The following is a 19,527-nucleotide window of genomic DNA, read 5'->3' as shown; positions in this document are numbered from 1 at the left end:
CTCGCTGCTAATGTTAAGTAACCTCGAATGAAAGCCTCCTGGTCAAATGAGGGTTCTCGTTGACAGGCAGGTCTGGCCCGCACATTTTTGTGTGATTATCTGCGAGATTGCATCGGTTATTAGCAAAGAAGGATCTCGCAGCAGCCAGGCGGGCGTGTGTGTGTGCACGTGTGTGTGCACGTGCACGCGAGGAGTTGTCCTCCATCCCCCAAGTCCCGCACACAGTCTAGGGAACTGGGCCTGACTCCCCACTCCCCACTTATAGTCACGCTGTATTTCATAGATTCTAAGACACTTTCCCCCCCATGTTTTAGCATCTCGAGCTGGTACGTGTTGTCCATTCGCTGGTGTGCTGTCGTTTCATCGGCAGCACTGTTTCTTTCTCAGTGTACGTGGAATAACAGTGCATCTTAAAATCAAAGGCATCTTGGATTTAATGAAACACAGAAACTAGGTAACCTCTAGAGAGCTTATGTAACCTGCCCGCTTTCTTCAAGGAAGGGAGTACAGCCACTTGTAGTGTTGGGAGGGTCATGTGAGGGGACGCTCACTATGATGTGGTTCAGGGGAATGAGGTTGGACCCCAGGCCGACCTGGGCTCCGATTCCCGCTTTACTGCGCACCAGCTGTGTGACCTTGGGGGAGAAGAGCAACCTCTCTGAGCCTCACGTGCTTCCTCTGTCAGATGTGGATCCTGGCTCCACAGTTGTCATGATGGTGTGTAAGCCGTCTTTCCCTGTCTCTCTCTTGCTGGGTCTCATCTGAGGTCTCACTGCCCTGTTCCAACTAGACCAGGAGGGAAAGTGAGGGCAGAGAGCGGGTTACTGGCCTTCCCGGGGTAGCAGAGGGAGCGGGGTATTATCAGGGCTTCTTGACTCAGTTTCTCATCCCTGAACATCATCTTTTATGATGTTTCCTTCCTTCCCTTCCTTTCTCTCCTCTTCCCACTTTGCCCGAGTTTTCGTTTTCACATGTGTTTCCTTTTAGCCATTCCCCTTCCAGTCTCTCTCCTCTCCCTTTCTGTAAAATCGCCCCACATGCAGCCTCTTTGACGCTCCCCATGGGGGGGGGGAGCTCTGCCTCGTGGCTAGGGTGGCACAGGCCCCAGGAGCCTCCGCCGGCGGTCATCCGTGGTCTCGTGTGCTGTGGTCCCTGCAGCCTTCCACTCAAGCCCACGTTCGGTGCCACCTGCCTTGCTGCCTCCTGTGCCTGTGACCTCCATGGCCCGACCCGAGAGGCTGTTCCAGCACTCCAGGTTGGACACTGCCATCACCGAGAGTAGTCAGTCTTTTCTGTACCCTTTGTGATGCATTAAAATCAGACCTTTTCACATCCCATCCCTGTTGGCTGTGTGACCTTTTGCAGGTTACTTAACCTCTCTGAGCCTGCATTTTCCCATCTGAATGGTGGTCGATGCACAAAAGTACCCGGTACATACTGAGTGCTTAATAGATGTATTCTGTCCTGGTCCTCCTCAAATGAGTAAGACCACTTTATGTTTCTTTAGGGCTCTGGGACACAGACGGAGGAGTTCGGGGCAGGGAACTTCAGGGGTGGAGGCACAGGGACCACTGTGAGCGGGATGCATCGGGCAGCCCGGCTAGCCTGGGGGAGGGAATGGGGTGAGCGGCCAGGACCTCCGCACCTTTGGGGAGTGAGGTTGACAAGGCGGGCTGCTCGCCGAGAGAGCAGTGGGCTGAGTGTGAGGCGCTGGATGACAGCCACGTGGGGATACCCGGCTGAAAGTGGGCCACCCCAACCAGGGCCTCAGCGAGAGAGGCTGGCTGGAGGGAAACTCTCAGAGCAGGCGGTGGTTTCAAACCTCGTTCTCATCACAGGTCCCTCTGTCTCTCCCTCTCTCGAGATCCTGATGAAAGCCGGCAGCCAACCTCCCTCAGTTTTGTGTACGGTGGCGGGGTTCCCAGCCCCCTCCCTGATGATGTGCTATTTGGGCTCTGGCACAAGGGTGGACCCATGTCCTTTGTGTGTGACAGGGGGTATGATGAATTCAGCAGCCCTGAGAGAAACAGGGCTGGGGTTGGGGCACAACTTTGTTACAGAGTGCCCGTCCCAGCTGGTGTGGTGGCCCCATTGGGATCCCCCCCAGGAAGCAAGGCTACCACACAGCTCCTTACTGGGGACAGGGGGAACCAGTGGGTCAGTCGTGCCAATGCTGGGAGGGGAAAATTTCCCCCTTGGGTAATCCCTCTCTCCCTGAAGTGGTAGGTAGGGGCTGGGGAGGTGAAGATAAGGCCGCCTTGCGCAGTGTCCCGGGGAGAGAGTCATGGGAGCAGAGAAGTGCTCGTGGGCTTGTGCCTAGGATGGCTATAGGGCTCTGGTTGCTCGGTTCTGGGCTGGGGGAGGTGTGCAGGGAGGGGAAGGACTGGCCTCCCGGACACAGTGACTTTCTGACTCGGGCTTGTTTAGGGATAGCCCTTCGTGGCATGGGGAGGAGTTGGGTCGGGCATAAGGAGCCAAAGCGTGGAGGTGGTGGTCACGTGAGACCAGAGCTTGGGGTACAAGGGGAGGGGATTGGCATGATCATGTCCTGAGGATGAGATGAGCTGGCCGGGGCTGTGTGTGCTGGACTCAGACAGGGCCTGGTTTTGTGGCCACTGGGGAGCTCATGAGTTCTTTGATGGACGGTCCATAGCCTTGTACTCTGGGCACCTCCTGCCCTCTGAGCCCCATGGTCAGACCCAGAGCTCTCACCTGTTCCTACTGTGGGACAGCCTGGGAAGGGACCCGAGCTGGCTCCGCCTCCCCGGGCTGTGGCTGCACTCTGGCCAGCAAGGCTCTGGTGAGCCTGGGTGTGAGCGAGCAGCCCTGAGGACACCCGGCCTGAGGAGCTGGACCTGGCAGAGGCAGGACAGGAGGGAGCACCTGAACGGAGCCTGCTGGGAGCACTGCTGGGGCTCTGGGCTGATGGGAGGTGCCTGAAGGTTATAAAAGTCAAGGCAGGGGGGCTGTGGGAGGGGGCGGGGGAGTTGCCTGGTCCATGGCCTGCCTGATCCCAGTCTGTCTGCCCTGGAAGCTCTGGCCGTTGGCTGTGGGTGAACGCAGGCACACTCTGCTTGGCCTTCCCAACCTGAGGGTTTCTGTGCAAAGAAGGGGGTGAGGTGGGTCCCTGGCCCAGCTCTAGATGGTCGGGTAGCTCTGTTCAGGTGTGCTGTCCTTGAGGCAGACCATGGCCTCTCCCTGGAAAGTTCACGTCCCCTCGTTTGAGGGTGCCCCCTGAAGGAATACTGCTCCCCCTACCCAGCAGAGCTGGCCCGGGCCACTGCCGGCCCATCCCAGGCTCCTCTCTATGCCCTCCTTGGCATGATGGTAAAACATGGAGCCCCCAAAGCGAGCCCCACAAACTCTTGACTGTGTGAGTAATTAAGCCCTCACTTCAAACAGCCACATCTTTAAAAGCTATAATTTGTAGCCCAAAATAGCTGCCCGTTCAAAGAGCCAGGAGAGCCCTTGATGTGTGCCCCTTTCAACTTGCAGCCTGTTACTCGCCTTTGACATTTGAGTTGCCCGACCCCTGGCTGTGGTTTTCTGAGCAGCAGGTCCAGTGGCCGGGTGGGAACTGCTGCTTCCCAGCGTGCACTTGGGAAATCTTTTTTGGGAATTTAGGTGGGGTGATTGATGTCCGGGGGTTCCTGGGTCAGGCTCACGTGGCTCTACCTTTTTGTGTGACAATAGGGCCGTAGAGAAAAATCGCAGCATAACCTCAGGGAGAGGTGGATTCAACTCCATGGACACCGGGTCCTTACCTGTAAGGAGGAGACCGTATTTTCGTGCAGGCACTTTGGGGGAAGGAGGTGAGACCACCTCGGTAAAGCACAGAGCAGACACTGGCCGCATGGTGGGTGCTCCCGGGGGTCCCCTTCCCCCAGCCGGCCTCTTGGTGTAGACTGGTCTTGTGGATTCGGGTAGGTGCTTGTGGGGGGGACTCGCCTCACAGGAAACACCTCCATGGACCTGCAGCTTCTCCATCAGCTGACATGCCTGGAATTCTTGGGGCTGGCTGCTGGGCTTGGTTTCCAGATGTGGAAGCAATTTAAGTTCTGTTTTCCTAATCCCCAACAGTTTGCCTCTTAAGTCCACGCTCTCACTTGAAAACCAAGACTGTTGGCTCTGTTTGGGGGCAGGGGTTAGGCCAGATGGCCTCTTGGGATCCTTTCTGCTCAGGAGGTAGGTTTCCTGAGGCACTCAGATCTGGGACGCAGGGCTTTGTTAGGACCGCCCTACCCCGTCAAGGGCTTGGTCCCTACGGGAACAGAAGTTCACCCTGGGGCCACCTCCCCGCTGGTTTTTTCCTTGGAGATGGGTCACTTCGCCAGATGCAGCTGCAGGACCCGCCTGACCCTGCACAGCCGGCCTTGGAGGGGGAGGCGGGCTCCAGTTCTGGCCGTGTCGGAGGGAGGCTGGGGTCCCGGCCGAGCAAGGTGCCCACGTGTCCCAGGAGTGGTGAGGGCCCTCCTTCCCAAACTGACCACAGTGGAGGGAAGAAGTCTGCTCTGGATTTCAAGTCACCCAAAATACCGTCTGGCATGGAGAAACTGGTAATATCTTGCTCAATTACGGAGAGCTCCTGGCCACAGAGGTGGCCTGCCCCGGGTGAGACTGTTTCCGGGGCTGTGCCTGGGCACGGGCCTGTGGTTCCAGGCCTAACTGCTGGTCTCTTCTCTTGTAAACCAGTCACTGTTTAGGTAAAATCACTTCTACATTTGTATCCTAACTACACTAAATACAGTTCCGGGCAAACAGAAATCACCTTTGCAGTTTTAAAGGTCTCTGGCTGAACTCCATGTACGCTTTCCTTTAAAATTAAAATGTGATACCTGTAGGATTGGGGGAACACTAGAGAGAACTTAGATTTATCTGTGGCGTGTTTATGAAACATCATCCTGGTCATTACAGATCACCAAACTTAGCTTCGGCAGAATACGGCTTTAGAAGTGGCAGTCTCTCAAAGTGAGCATGAGAGAGAAGGCAACGTTTCTTTTGAGAGGAGACAGATGAAGCCCCAGTCTCTTGACGAGGTTCTAGAGATCCAGCAGTTCTCTTTGGAGGTTGAACTGAATTGACCTGGAAGGAATTCGCCTTTATGATCAGGGTGGGAAGGTGGGGGACAAATCCCGGTGGGGCCGAGGGTCTCCATACAGGCTTCCGAGTGGGGGAAGGAAAAGGTGGGGGCCGGCGAACAACTGAGTACCACAGACCGACTGCCTTGAACAACGGAGATGAATTTTTTCACAATTCTGGAGGCCAGCCCTCAGGATCCAGACGTCAGCAGGGTTGATTTCTCCTGAGGCCTCTCCCCTTGGCCTGCAGATGGCCGTCTTCTCCCTTTGTCTTCACACGGTTTGTGTGTGTGTGTCTGTGTGTGTCCTAATCTCCTACGCTTCATAAGGATGTCAGGCGATTGAATTAGGGCCCACCACGATGCCCTCATTTTAATACAATTGCCTCTCTACAGATGCTATGTCCAAATACAGTCACACTCTAAGGTACTGGGGTTGGGACTTTAACATGTGAATTTGAGGGGTGACGGGACACAGTTCATCCCACAACAGAAAGCTCTCTGGAGCCGTCCTCCAAGGGGAGGAGAACGCGGGTTGTGAGCAGAGCCCAGCATCTAGGGAGGGCCCTGAGTGGAGGGGATGGGAGGCAGCTCGGCCCGCAGACACAGGCCCACTCTTGATGATGGGCCCACTGGGGTGGCTCTTGGCCAAGTGCTATCTTCGGAAGGTTCCAGTGTCTGACTCACGGTTTGCTTTCTAGAGCCTGAGCCACCATTGCCACCTGATCTGATCATTCGGAACCTCCTCATTCAGCTCGTGGGGTTTTTGACCCTTGGGGTTGTGTCGGCCCAGCAGGCTCCCTGTTCCTGTGACTCTGTCTCTGGGGTGTTGGCCGCCTTTAAGAATGGCTATTCCTTTTAAATGGAGCTAAACTTGTCAGAGATTTTACACTTTTCCTTAACCAGTTCAGCAAGTTTGGGGCAACTCTCTTTCATGTTTTATGTATGTATGTTTCTGCTACCATACTGAAAAAACAAAAGTAAGACCTGTGAGAACCAATTATGGGAAGCCGTTGAGGGTGGGGCCGCCAAATGTGTGTAACTCCCCAAGGTTTTGCCTGAAGCACCCCCTCCCAGCCCCCATGGTTCCAGAGCCCAGCATCCAGCCCCTCCATGGCCAGGTCTCCCTCAGCCACACAAGAGGACCCCCACAGTGTTTCACGTGGAGCCCAAACTGGCCCCTGCAACCCCAGCAGACCAGGATGGAGCTGGTTGTGGGGGAAGACAGCCCCAGCAAGGATTTACACACCCCAGTTGCCCTCCAGTGCTGCGGCTATATTGGCTTTATCTCTCCATGTAACTTTTTTTCCCTAAACCATTTGAAAGAAAATTAGGCAAGGTGTTACCAAAACTAAGGATATTTCTCCTTCATAATTATTGGCAAATATATACAATGGAATATTACTCAGCCATCAGAAAGAACGAGTTCTCAACATTTGCTGCAATGTGGACGGCACTGGAGGAGATAATGCTAAGTGAAATAAGTCAAGCAGAGAAAGCCAACTATCATATGATTTCTCTCATCTATGGAACATAAGAACTAGGATGATCGGTAGGGGAAGAAAGGGATAAAGAAAGGGGGGTAATCAGAAGGGGGAATGAAACATGAGAGACTATGGACTATGAGAAACAAACTGAGGACTTCAGAGGGGAGGGGGGTGGGGGAATGGGATAGACCGGTGATGGGTAGTAAGGAGGGCACGTATTGCATGGTGCACTGGGTGTTATACGCAACTAATGAATCATCGAGCCTTACATCGGAAACTGGGGATGTACTGTATGGTGACTAACATAATAAAAAATCATTAAAAAAATAATTATTGGCAAGCACAATTAGCAAGCATCATTCTCTAATATCACCCAATATCTAGTCCGTACTCTAGCTTCCATTTTGACCCCAGTAGGTCCTGCTAGCAAGGTGGCGGTTTGCTTACTTGTTTGAGCTGGGATCTAATCAAGGTTAACGTTTAGCTATTCTGTCTCTTGATTAATCTAAAACAACAGTTCTCACAGTGTGGTCCTGGGACCATCAGCATCACCCAAGAACTTGTTAGAAATGCACCTTTTAAAGATTTTATTTATTTGAGTGAGAGAGCCAGAGAGCGAGCACAAGTAGAGGGGAGGAGCAGAGGCAGAAGCAGACTCCCCACTAAAGGAGCCCGAGGACGTGGGGCTCGGTCCCAAGACCCTGGGATCATGACCTGAGCTGAAGGCAGGCGCAGAACTAACTGAGCCTCCCAGGTGCCCCTAGTAGGGGTTAGATCTTAAGGCCTGATTCGAATTGAGTAGGGGAGGCTCTGTCCTTCATCTTGTGTCCCATCAGGAGGCCACGTCTCAGTGTTCCCAATTAGTGATGCTAAGTTTGACCACTGTATTAAAGGTACAATAGCCTATTTTCTCCACGGTCGAGGTACTGGGGGGGATAGAGGGTGTTTGGAGGGCGTCGAGTGGTTCTTTGGTACTGTGCCAGCCTCCAGTTCCTCAATCTGCCCTCCAATGGTTTATTCTACAGCTGGGGACAGCGTGCGATGTGCATCGGGTCTCGTTTGCGTGGTTCACACCTTCCGTCTCCCTTCTAATTCTTTTGTTTGCCTGCTCCATCAGTTACCGAGAGAGATGAATTAAAATCTCCACCTTTATTCGTTCTTGTATTTGAAAGTAATCTCTGTGCGCCGCGTGGGGCTTGAACTCCTGACCCTGAGATCAAGAGTCACATGCTCTACCCACTGAGCCAGCCAGGCGCCCCGTCACCCGTCATCCTTTTACTTCTACTTTTGGCCTGTGCGCTAACGTTTGCATTGTGTCGTCGGTGTTTTTATCTAGTCTGACGGGGTGTGTATTAGTGTGGTGTATTCTGTTTTCATTTACTGGTTGAGTTACGATCTTCGGTCTTTTCCTCCTTTTTTCTGTAGCCTTTTGGCTGACCGAAGCATTGTTTATTCCATTTTTTTTCTCCGTTAGAGTTTTAGTAATACATTTTTAATTTTTAACTGCTGACTTTTGAAATGCTTCAACATGTTCTTGGAATGGAAGTGAGGTGGTGGGGAAAGAGGGCTTGGGGGTCTCCCAATGGCACGCATGACCCCACTGTGACGGGCGTTTCCAGTGGGGTCCAGGGTCTGGCCCAAAGCCTCACAGGCTTGAAAACCAGATCTTGTTGGCCCTTCCCTCATGTCTTCGGGACTTGAGGGCCACCCATGCCCACAGATTGTCTGTAGATGGACAGGCAGAGCCAGAGTGCCCGCTGGCTGACTTACAGTGAGAAGTGAGCTCTGGCAGCGAGCTTGGGCAGCCCGCCTCTCCCCGTCGGCCTCGGGCTCCTGGAAGGTTGCTGTGATCAGAAGAGTGGTGGGTGACCTTGGACATGGGGGAGCTGGTTAGAAGGTCCCAGTGGACATTGAATGATCTCAGGCTCCAGTGGCAGCTACGTCGGACCCCACAGCCTTGGGGCAGGCTGGCCACGCGGGGCAGACCAGACCCGACCCCTCCGGCCAGTGCCTGGGTGGACGCTGCCAGGGTCTGCTGTAGACTCCCCCTCCCAGCCCCTTCCTGGGGAAATAGCAGATCCCTTACTGCTCAGCCCCTCTGCTCTGCCCCCTGTAATTTGCTTACCCCTTAGGGTCTTAGGTTAGCTGCCAGGGGGCTGTCGGACACCCTCATTTCTGAGTTTTTCTGGGAGCTACATCATACCCTCTCTTTCTGTGTCACTCCTGTGACCCTCCCTTAGCAGCAGCCGCGTCTGTTGGGGGAGGGGAAGTGTGAGACTGGGGGGAGAGACAGTGCAAGAGTTGCGATTAAGAACAGGGAAAAGAAGGCCCTGCGGGCTTCCACACCCCTTCCACTGTGGGGGTGCGTACGGTAGCAGCCACTCCTTATCTTCGTGCTTTTGCTCTATGCAAATGGCCTGGGAGCTCTTGAGAAAGTCGAGCGGTAGTTTCTCTTTCTCTTCTCTTCAATATCAGCCTGAGGTTCCACGGCCAGTGCAGGCCAGACCCGGGACCGAACCACGACTTCCTGAGAGCCTCACTTCTCCCATCTATAAAACTGGCTGACTTAGGAGGCCCGTCCAGGGGCCAGGGAAGGAAGTGCATGACAGAGGTCTGGTTCCTGGCCACTGTCTGATCTGGTCCCTGGGGACAGGAACGTGGCAGTCTGTCCTGTCTTCTTGACGTTGGCCTCCTCCACCAGAGTGGGACGCTTGGGCTTTCATCTTACAGTATGCGGTCAGTCTCCAGGGCTGGCCAAGACGGGCGATAAATGAACTCTAATGGCTCGTGACCTGGTGCTCCCTTGTTTGTCCTTGACCTTGTTGGGGACCAGCCGGGCCTTGCATCCAAGCCAAGGTTACTTCTGTTCCGAAGTCGAGGCTTAGGCATCAGCCTCCCTGTGTGGAGACTTACCTCCCCCTTTACCCCACCCTCGCCCCTTGACTGGCATGGGAGCCAGAACCTTATCAGCCGCTGTGGAGCACCGACCCGCCCTGCAGAGCAGGGCCTCCTTCCGTGCAGGGCTTGGCAGCCACCCACAGGCGGCGGGTGCAGCCCAGATCGCGTACTCACTCCGCCGCTGCCGTGCCTGGACGGGTGGCTGAGCCGCTGCGGCTCGGGGATCCCAGCCCAGGTAAGCCCGTCCCCTCTCTCTGGACCTGGGGGCCTTGGCAGCCACGAGTTAGCTCCTTCATCTTCTGCTTCCTGTGGGGAAGAGCCAGCGGGACCGTGAGCAGGCCTATCGCTCTTCCTGGGCAGTGGACTGGCTGGGATTGTGACAAGGGAGTTCGTCCCCTGCCCGCCCCCCCCCCCCGCACTCCCCCAGAGACCAGCTCAGCCTCACCCAGACAGCATCCTGGCTTCTCTCCTGCACCAGGCTCGGTTTGTGTCCACCGCCTCCCCGCTCCCTGCCCAGTACCTTCCCTGCAGTGGGGTTCCACGTGTGCCCGCTGGTGCCTGGCTGCGAGAGAAGCTGGGATGTGCCCATCGAAGCTATTTTTACCCAGCCCTGTCCCCACAGAGCTGTTCTTTGGCTCTGAGTTCCCGCCTGGGAAGCAGAGCCACTGCCAGGGCTGGGGGTGGGTGAGCTGGAGCCTCCGGGCCTCCTGGACTCCCTTGCCCAGGCGGTATCTCATCCTGACACTTACTAAAGTGTGTAATTCACGTGCAGAGAGACCTTCCAAGAGAGTCTGTAGAAGACGGACCTGGGGGGAGAAGAGAGGCACCTGCACCTCTGTAACTTGCAAACTTCAGGCTTCCAGAAGCTCGAACCCAGCCGACTTCCACCTGGCGTGTCACTGGGGGTCAACGGGATAGCATCCCAGAGGGCTGGACAGAGGCCATTGGGCCTGGAGACACCCCTGCTTGTCTTATTTCAACACAGTGAAGACCATAGTAGCTCAGATTTATTGACCCTTTTCCGTGTGTGCTTAGCATGCGTGCTACTTGTTTCCTGATGACTGTTAACTGCCTTCTGCGGATGGGGAAACAGGCCCCGGGAAGTTCGGGCCAGGTTGCAGAGCTGAGGGGTGGAGCTGGGGTTTGCACCCAGTCGGTCCTCCTCCCCAGCTCGCTCCCAGCAGCACTCTGCGCCCTCTCCTCTCTGCCATGTTCCCAGCATCCGTGAGGGATGAGCACTGTTCGACGTAGGTTCTCTCTGGCAATCTGGCCAGCTGGTTATCCAGCCCTGTTTTTAGATGAGGCTCAGAGACTGAACAACTCATCCGGGGTGGCACGGCGGCCGGTGAGCAAGCCGGGTGGGCACCCAGGCCTCGGGGTTGCCGCAGTTAGGCTCTTCGCAGCTTCCCGTTCTGCCGCGCAGTGTGCTGCCACAGCTACTCGCCGCTCACCTGCCACGTGCCCCCTGTGGGGCTGACTGCTGGGGGCTCAGACGCAGATATCCCCATGGTTACTCCCTTGAGGGCCTTCCTTCTCGCAGGGAATGTGCAAGTGGGGTCCTTTGGAGTCCGTGCCCCAGCTGCCACAAAAATGGAGTAGTGGTGTCTGTGACTTGGAGGTGGCGTCCCACTAAGGTCAGGTGGGGAACGGGGGAGGACCAGATGAAGTCCTCGTGTCTGGGCCCTGCCGCACCCCCCTCTGGGAGTGTGGACAGCGGGGCGTTGTTGGCCCCTCTGAGGCTGGGATGCCCTATCCCACCATGGGTATGTTTTTTTACCAGCCGTTGAATTCAGCCTGTGCCAACTTCCTACAGAGGAAGGGGTGACTTTGGGGCCCGCTGGTGGGTAAGTGCTGCTCTCACTGGAGGGGGGCTTCCCCAGGTGCCTCTGGGTTCCCACTTCTAGCCAGGACCAGCTGCATCCAGTCCCAGGTGGAGACGGGCTGGGGATGTGGAGGGGTACACTGGTGATGCAGACTGGCCCCACCAGAGCAGCTGGATAGGGCCTGTTTTCCCAGCTGCAGGCCTCTGATCTCTCTAGAAACCCTTGTTTCCAGTAATTCCCCAGGCCTAGCCTCTTGAGGAAGGCATACTTCTAGTCTCCAAGCCAATAAGTAGTGGCCTTCTAGCACCTTCCAGCAACTGCCCGTGCTTTGCCTCCCTTCCTGAGGTGTTTGGGATCAGAGCAGGCTGTGCCCAGTTCTAGCAGCTTTGCTCCCAGGCCCGGTGCTACACCAAGCCCTTCCCCAGAGGGCCCAGAGGAATGGGAGGCCGGGTGAGGACATTCCCGAGGAAGGAGCAGGGGTGACAGGGCCACTTTTGTCCAGGACAAATGCCAAACCAGTACTGTCTGTCTGGACCAACCAGGGTATCTAGTTACTTTTCTTAGAGCGGTCTTTATATTATTTGAATTTAGGGGGAAACTAGTAGAAATGGTTTTGAAGTCCTAAAAATTATAACTTGCCTTGGGCAAGCAACAGTGGGTTGAATGAAAAGGTGTCATGTGGGGAGGCAGCTGATTTTAAGAGAAAAGGCTGGCATGTTGAGAGTGTGTGTGCGTGTGTGCGTGCATGTGTGTGTGTGTGTCTATGTGACGAGGGGGCACTGAGGGGCCCTGACTTGGTATGTCAAGAGCCTGGCTTCCGTAGCTGGCACGTTCCGGGGCAGCCCCCGCCCACTCTGAGCCTCATCTTCCCCACGTGTCAGACTAAGACTACAAGTCCTTCACCCCGTCCCGGAACTCTCCGGGGCTGCTGTCACAGCTGGACCGCATGCTTTCAGCTGCGGAGGGCCGGACAGATGGGCACCTTGTGTGGGCAGAGGGTAAGATTATGCCTGAGGAAGTGGTGGTCTCGTTGACAGGGAGTGACCCCCGTGGGGGCACCTGACCCTTCCTGCCCCACCTACGGCTGAGACAGGCCACTCTTTTCTCTCGGCCCCGCTTTCGGGAGTGTGTATCTGGGACATCTGGTGAGGGGGGGCCGCGGTCCCCACGCCCGTCTGGTGAGTTGGGTGTCTCTGGGCAGAGTGCCTGGCAAAAACCGGGCCTCTGTATCTCCATGTCCAAGGAGACAGACACGAATTAGCCACCCACAGGCCAGGCCGGACACCTGAGGAGCTCGGCCCCTGGTCTCCACTTGGTGCCCTGCCTGCCTCCTGGGAGTGTGGTGGGCAGTGGCCTCCTTGGGACCCCTGCTGACCGTGCTTTGAGGAGAGGATAGGCACTGGTGGTTCACAGTCCCGTGCTGCCCTGCCACCAACTCCCATGGGGCTCCAGGCCAGTCACCACCCCCCCACAAGGGGGGCAAGGAGACCCAACTCATGGGGCTGTGAAGACTGAAAGTGGCCAAGGACTCTTTTGTAAGCCCCAAGGCAGGCCGTCCTGGCAAGCGCTGACCTCCCTCCGCCTTTGTGGCTCGGAAGTCAGGCGAAGGACGGGGGCACAGGCACCGCCCCTCTGGGAGGCCTGCTCTCCTCCTGGGTGGTCTCCCCCCTGCCTGGCTTCTCTTCCAGTGTCTGCACAGCCCGGCGAGCTTCCTGCCGCGGGCGGGCAGCGGGCGGCATGGGCCGGAATGCTTGGGCTTCACACTTACTAATACGCTCCTGTGATGCGCGCTCTTCTCACTGTCACCGTGAGATGGAAAAATGCATGAAGCGTGGGTTGCCTCCCTGATAAACGGAACCAAGCCGGCGGTGGCCAGGGGTAGGTGGCCCTCTGCCTCCTGGCCAAAAGACTTCTGGCAGGCTCCTCTCTGAGCTCGTGAACACCCTTGCTCATGAACGGGGCCAAGAGTCACCTTTCTGAAGTGTTGTCATAAGCCCACAGAAGATTCTGTGTCAGTTCTCACCTCTGTCTCCAGACCTTGCTGACTGCTCGGTAAATGTTGGTTTCTCCTGGGACGCAGCGTCGGGCTTGCCGATGAGGGGACCTCGCTTAGGGTCCGCAGCCCAGCAGTGTGGGGTTGGGGGAGTGACATCGAGGTGGAGAGGGCCGTGTGAGCACTAGGGGTGGTTGTGACACAGCCCCTTGGCCTCCACAGTCGGGGCCCTGGCTGCCTGATACCGACCTGATTAGTCTGTGCGATGCTTAGCCCGAGTCAGGCACAGGCAGGAACCAAGCTCAGTACTCGCTGTCTATACTTAGGCCAGGAAGTCTTGGTGGGGAGAGACCACCAGCCGCAGCCGGTGCCGGCGCCCTCCTAGCTAGGCCCAGCCAGGCCTGTCACTGACCACCTTCCTTGCGTGTGCCTGGGCCTGTTCTTGTCTGAGGTGCCCGGAGGCCCTTCCCAGCCTTTGTTCCGTGACACCTCTTGCAGTCGTGGGGCTGCAGGGAGCGCCTCTCACGCAGGGCTCTGCCGGCCCTCACCGGGGAGCACACCCAAGAACCCCAGGAGTACCTTGACATCTCGGAGGGGAGCAGGTGGAAGCCGGGCCCCCCTTGGAGGTGGCAGCCCCAGGAAAGGGTTTGTAGAGGGCCGCCTCTCAGACTAGGTGCATTCCGAATAAAGCCAGAGCTCTTAACTCTGTAACATGATTTTAGCAAAAGGCTCAAGCAGATATTTGTCTCGCACTGACATGGCGCTGGGCCGTGTGCTGGGCACTGGGGGCCAACCCCAAGCTCAGGTTCAAAGGGCCCCGTGTCCTCGCTCCCCAGCATGGCTGGGGTGGGCCACGGCAGACTGTCCCTCCCAGGCTGGAGCCACGTCTTGTGGCCGGGATTTATTCACTGAGGTCCCCCCGAGTGACACAGTGATCCTGTAAGATTCCATTGTCATTCTCAATTTACTGAGCAGAGAGCTGCGGTTCACAGAGGGCGCCTGACATGCCCGGAGTCATGGAGGGCAGATTCCTTGCTGCATCCAGCTCTGCTCGGCGGGGGTCGTCATTCCTGGGGGCCATTCATGAGGGCTCGGCCCTTAACTCCATCACAGAGGCATTGGGCTGCTTATGCAGACTGTGATGGGGACCCTGACGAGCTATCCAGGCATCCTGAGCAGTGCAGCCGGCCCCTCCTCCATGGGTGGCTGTCCCTGGGGTTGTGGCTCCTCACTGGGCTCTCATGAGGCAGCCATTGTGAGAGGTCCAAGACTGGTCACCTGCCAGGTGTTCCTGTTCTCAAGGTCCTGGGATCTGGGCCTCCGTGTTGCCCAGCCTCTGCTGTTCCTGGCCCTGCTGATGTCCTTGCAGTCTGATGAGGTCTGCTGAGCCCCAGGGAGCCAGCCTCACTCATACCGTCCCCCTCTGTCTTTCCCAGGGCAGCGAGGTGCCAGGCCCAACCTTTGCTGATGGCGAGCTCCTCCCCAGGGACCCCGGCTTCTTTCCCGAGGACGAGGAGGAGGCTATGACACTGGCCCCACCCGAGGGCCCCCCAGAGTCAGACATGGACAGCCCCATGGAGAGCACCCAGGGCCTGGAGGGCTCGGTCGCCGAGGAGAAGGACGGAGGGCTCGGGGGCCTGTTCCTGCCAGAGGACAAGTGAGTTTAAACTGCCGGGAGCTCCACGCATCAGAAAGCGGTGGGGTCATGTACAACCCAGAGATTTGGGGAGGGAGGAGGTCCCAGGATCAGTAGAACCGTGTGAAATTGTCAATTCTTCATCATTTTTGACCTTCAAAAAAAAAGAAAAGAAGGCAATTTCATATACATTTTCTCAGTGCAGGGCTTCTCAGACCCAAGCGGCTCTGGGAGTCAGGCTGTTCTCGGTGGGGTCTTTGGAGTTGTTTGTCCATTTTGCGTCTCGGGAGCAGTCCGTCAGCGGTACTGGGACCAACCGCCAAGGACAAGTGGTCAGGAACCACAGACCTGTTGACCTTCTGGCTAACCATTTGCCACTTGGTCATTCACCTTTTTTGGGACCAGTCACCCGGAGGCCGCCCGCAGGGAGGGTCCGAGAGTTTTAGTACGATGTCTAGGAGAGAGAGCTGAGAGGGATGAGGAATTCCACCCAAGGCGCTGAGGAACCTCAGGGCAGAGAAGTGAGTTTTGAAAAAACAGGGTGGAGGTTCTCAGAGACCGGGATCGCTTTAGGGCACGGGTGGAGAATTACTGCCTTAACGGGTTCCCTGCTTCTCGTCACCCGGTCAGGGGGCTGAGTCTGGAGCGTGGAGTCCCTAGTAGGTCAGAAAAATTGTCCCTTACGGGTGACGATACGTGGACACGACCTCACAACAACTAAAGGGAGGTCTGTTTGGCAGAGGACAAGCTGTGCTTCCTTCTCAGGTTGCGTGCAGGGCTCCGCCAGCCCCTGACGCGGTCACAGGCCACACCAGGGGGGTCACCGCTGAGAGACCTAGAGTCTCTGACCCACGTTCTTTGCAGTGAGGCTTCTTTGAGCCAGAAGTCCCCTCTGGAAACCAGGAGGAGCGCCTCACCTGCTAGCTCGCGGTTATTTATTTTAAAACCTCATTTCTTATTAGAGTCCAAGCCAATTAACCAGAACTTGAAAAAGGGAGGAAAGGGAGAATGGAGGGGAATGGCTGTGCTACTCCTTGTCCCGCCACCCAGACCCCAGCCCTGCGACCAAGGAAATAGTTTCATGCCCTGTTTTTCCTTATTCTATAGACACCTTTTACTTTCTCCAGCTTAAGTTTTTATATGTAACTTTTATTTCATAGTAATTTTTCCATATTATTGCTAGTATTGTTTACAAACCTAACAACAATTGGATAAGCTGTAATTTGATCATTAGTTTCCTAATCCATATTATAATTTTGCAACTGTAACTTAATCATTTAATTTGCTCATATTAGTGATATAGAATATATAATTTTATATATGTGTTATTATAATTTATTGTGACTTCCTGNNNNCCATTGGGCGGGAAGCAGTGTTTTGCTGCTCTGGAGAAGCATTGGTTTGCACATCTCTTGTGCAGAAACCGTTTCTGTGATGAGATGTTTTCCTTAGGACGAGGTCCCCAGAGTGTATTACCAGGTTGAAAAGCACAAACTCAGTGAGGCTTCAGATCTCTGGGGCACGGACTGACCACCAGGAAGGCTGGGCGGTTTCCCCAGCACGGGCTGCGGACGGGGCTGCGTTAACGGCCAGCCTTCTCTGACACCCAGGTCCCTGGGCCACACTCTGTCCGTGACCACGTCAGACCTCTCCACACACTCCACCACCTCGCTCATCAGCAACGAGGAGCAGTTTGAAGACTATGGGGAGGGGGACGACGTAGACTGTACCCCCAGCAGTCCCTGCCCCGACGACGAGACCAGGACCAACGTCTACTCGGACCTGGGATCTTCAGTGTCTTCCAGGTGGCCCCGGGGGCTGGAATGGCATTTGGGGTACAAGGAGAAGTGGCAGAACCAACCCAACCTCATCCCAGGAGGGTTCAGAAGGCAGAGTCCTAAGCTCCATGGGTTCTGCCCCTGGGGTTTGGGGGTGCTGCCTCTGCACTCTGGTTGGGGGTCCCTCCTGTCTCGAAGAAGAAACAGAATGAACCCACCTGGGAGGCTGCAGACTCGGGGGTCTTCGTTGTCTTGCTTCCTAGTAGAACCTCGGTGTTGAAGGGTCCTTCTAGGTGACGTCTACACCTTCTGGGTGACCCACACACCTAGTGGTTGCTTTCTCTGACATTAGGTCTCAGTTGCCATTTCTGTGAAATGGGTACCGTTCATCGGCTTCTTCTCTGAGAGTATTGAGGGAGGGAAGATCTGTTGCTGTATTTCTCCTTCCTCTGCCCCTAAACGCACACACACAAGGGTCACCACCGGTATTGCGGAATCCAGCAAAGTAAGCTCAGCAGGATGAGGTAGGGCAGCAGACTGGCGAGCAGGAGGTGATTTCTTTCTCTCTCCTGAATCAGTGCGGGGCAGACTCCTAGGAAAATGCGGCACACCTACAACAGTGAATTGCTGGATGTTTACTGCTCTCAGTGTTGCAAGAAAATCAACCTGCTGAATGACTTGGAAGCCCGACTGAAAAACCTGAAGGCCAACAGGTGAGGCCCCAGGACCCGACAGAGGGATGGGAGGCTGGGGCTAAGCGGGGCAGGGCGAGGGGACCGAGTCGGGGAAGCCGCAGGCCAGGTGGCCCCACTCTGTCTTGGCAACGAGAGCACTGTCAGAGTGGGATTGATTCTGGGGAGCTTGCGTGTTTCTGCAACAAGAAAGTCAAGGTGCTTCTACCCAGGACCAAGCTGATTAGTGAATTCCCTGCAGGGGGTGGGACAGAGCCCCCTGCTGCGCTTCCGTGTCTTGCAGCCAAGGCAGAGTAAGGAGTGGATTGGAGCCCCCTCTGTTCAATGACTGCCCTCTCTCTCTCTCTCTCTCTAGCCCTAACCGGAAGATCTCTAGCACAGCCTTTGGAAGGTAAGCCCCCCCCCCTTGGGAGGCAGAGTTGAACACTGTCTCCCGTAACTGTGCTCCTACTGCCAAGGCGGCTAGCTCAGGGCCAACAGCGCAGACCCAGCCAGTGTCGGCCTGTGGCTGAACGCACAGCGGGGGTGAAGAGCCCCAGAAGTGCAGGCAGAGCCCGCAGAAGAGGTCTACTTCTGAAAGAGAAGGGCCGTACTCCTCCCGGCCCCGCACCTTGCCCTTCCTGGCGGTGGCACGGTTGGCCTCACCCCAACCCCCAGCTGTTACAGCTTCAGGTGGGCCCAGCGGGGATGCCCCAAGAGACCCAGCCCATCTCACAGCCCTTGGTGGCCCTCCCTGCACTGTGGGGCCAGCAGCCGGACCAGCAGCTCCTGGGTTTCCCACTCACAGAGACTGGGGAGGAAGGAGGGTGCCCCGTTGGAACTGGTCCCTTTGCTCCAGGTTATATCCTGCACAGCTGACTTCCCGGGACTTCCAGAATCCCGCCCTGGATCTCAGAATCCAGGTTCTCCTGCAGACTGGCCCGGGGCTCCGGGAGCTGCCGGCAAGCGCCCAGGCTCTGGCTCGGGAGCAGGGCTGGGGCAGGAGAGCCCGTTGGCAGGGACACTGGCTGCTGCCTAGCAGGGAGTGGGAAGCGGGAGCCTCTGGAGAATGGTAACTGGGTTTTGCCTCTGGCAAGAGTTCCCCAGGCAAGTGCTTGCTGTTTGCAGACCCGCCGGCCCACTGCCCCGCCCCGTCTGGGCGGGCCTCCTTCCCTCTGCCGTCTCCCCGGGTCCCCAGAGGTGCAGCCAGAGCGGGTTTGGTGGGTGGGGGTTGAGTCTTGCCGGGAGGTCTCAGGAGGACCCTGTGCCAGCACCAAGGAGCCAGTCTACCTCCGGCGCGGTTATGCAGCTGGGGGGAGGTGGGGGCTCATGTGCCCACTCTGGTCCCTGGGTAGTTGCTGGCTGGAAGGCCGGCCTGAAGAGGGAGGTGAGGCAGCAGGGCAGAGCCATGGGGGACTGGCCGTATCTGCTAGAGCCTCTGGAGGGGTGGAGCGCGCATCTGCTGTCCTCTGAGCTGGGTGATGTCTTGAGTTCAGAGGTCAGGCAATCCTCCCCTGACTGGATGCGGACTGCCTCCTGGGATGGGTTCCTGGCCCCCTCCCCAGTGTAGTGGGTGGGGTGCCCCCTCTCAGCCCATAGGCTGCTCTGGACCCCGGTCCCCAGGGGGCTGGCCTCTGCAGCCCCCCGCTCCCCCACCCCCGTGCAGGCAGCTCATGCATAGCAGTAACTTCAGTAGCAGTGACGGCAGCACCGAGGACCTGTTCCGCGACAGCATCGACTCCTGTGACAACGACATCACTGAGAAGGTGGGGCCTGGGAGGCCGGAGGACGGGCTTCATGTGTGCGTGCCCCCTGGGGGTCGTGGGAAGCGCGCCAGTAGCTATCTGGGGGCCTGGGAGGCGGAGACCCTATCCTTGCTGCTGATGAGGTGGGGGTAGGCGGCCCCGATGACGTGGGCACACACACCCCCGCCCTCACCACCCTTCATGCACAGTCACTTGGGGGGCCTGGCCATCCATCCCATGGTTTCTGCTTCTCCGCCCTGTGGACTCAGAGGTTTCCTCCACCCCCACCTCTGCCTCCCTCTTGCAGGTGAGCTTCCTGGAAAAAAAGGTGACCGAACTGGAGAATGACAGCCTGACCAACGGGGACCTGAAAAGCAAGCTGAAGCAGGAGAACACGCAGCTGGTGCACAGGTTGGGGC

The 19,527-nt window shown here is 56.8% G+C and overlaps 1 protein-coding gene across 1 annotated transcript in view; it reads left to right on the top strand.

Moving 5' to 3' along the window:
• Nucleotides 1-19,527, top strand: part of RAB11FIP4 (RAB11 family interacting protein 4) — a 37,351-nt gene that overhangs the window by 5,876 nt on the left and 11,948 nt on the right. Inside the window, exons 2-7 of the mRNA XM_040641024.1 lie at nucleotides 14,715-14,935; nucleotides 16,525-16,719; nucleotides 17,271-17,405; nucleotides 17,740-17,775; nucleotides 19,030-19,129; nucleotides 19,416-19,519. Of these exons, the coding sequence (XP_040496958.1) occupies nucleotides 14,715-14,935; nucleotides 16,525-16,719; nucleotides 17,271-17,405; nucleotides 17,740-17,775; nucleotides 19,030-19,129; nucleotides 19,416-19,519 (791 nt within the window). The remainder of the gene's footprint in view (nucleotides 1-14,714; nucleotides 14,936-16,524; nucleotides 16,720-17,270; nucleotides 17,406-17,739; nucleotides 17,776-19,029; nucleotides 19,130-19,415; nucleotides 19,520-19,527) is intronic.

Source organism: Ursus maritimus, unplaced genomic scaffold, assembly GCF_017311325.1.
Source record: "Ursus maritimus isolate PB19 unplaced genomic scaffold, ASM1731132v1 scaffold_24, whole genome shotgun sequence".
NCBI classification, from domain to species: domain Eukaryota; kingdom Metazoa; phylum Chordata; class Mammalia; order Carnivora; family Ursidae; genus Ursus; species Ursus maritimus.
Note: the sequence above shows the minus strand (reverse complement) of the source record. Positions and strands in the feature narration are given on the sequence as shown.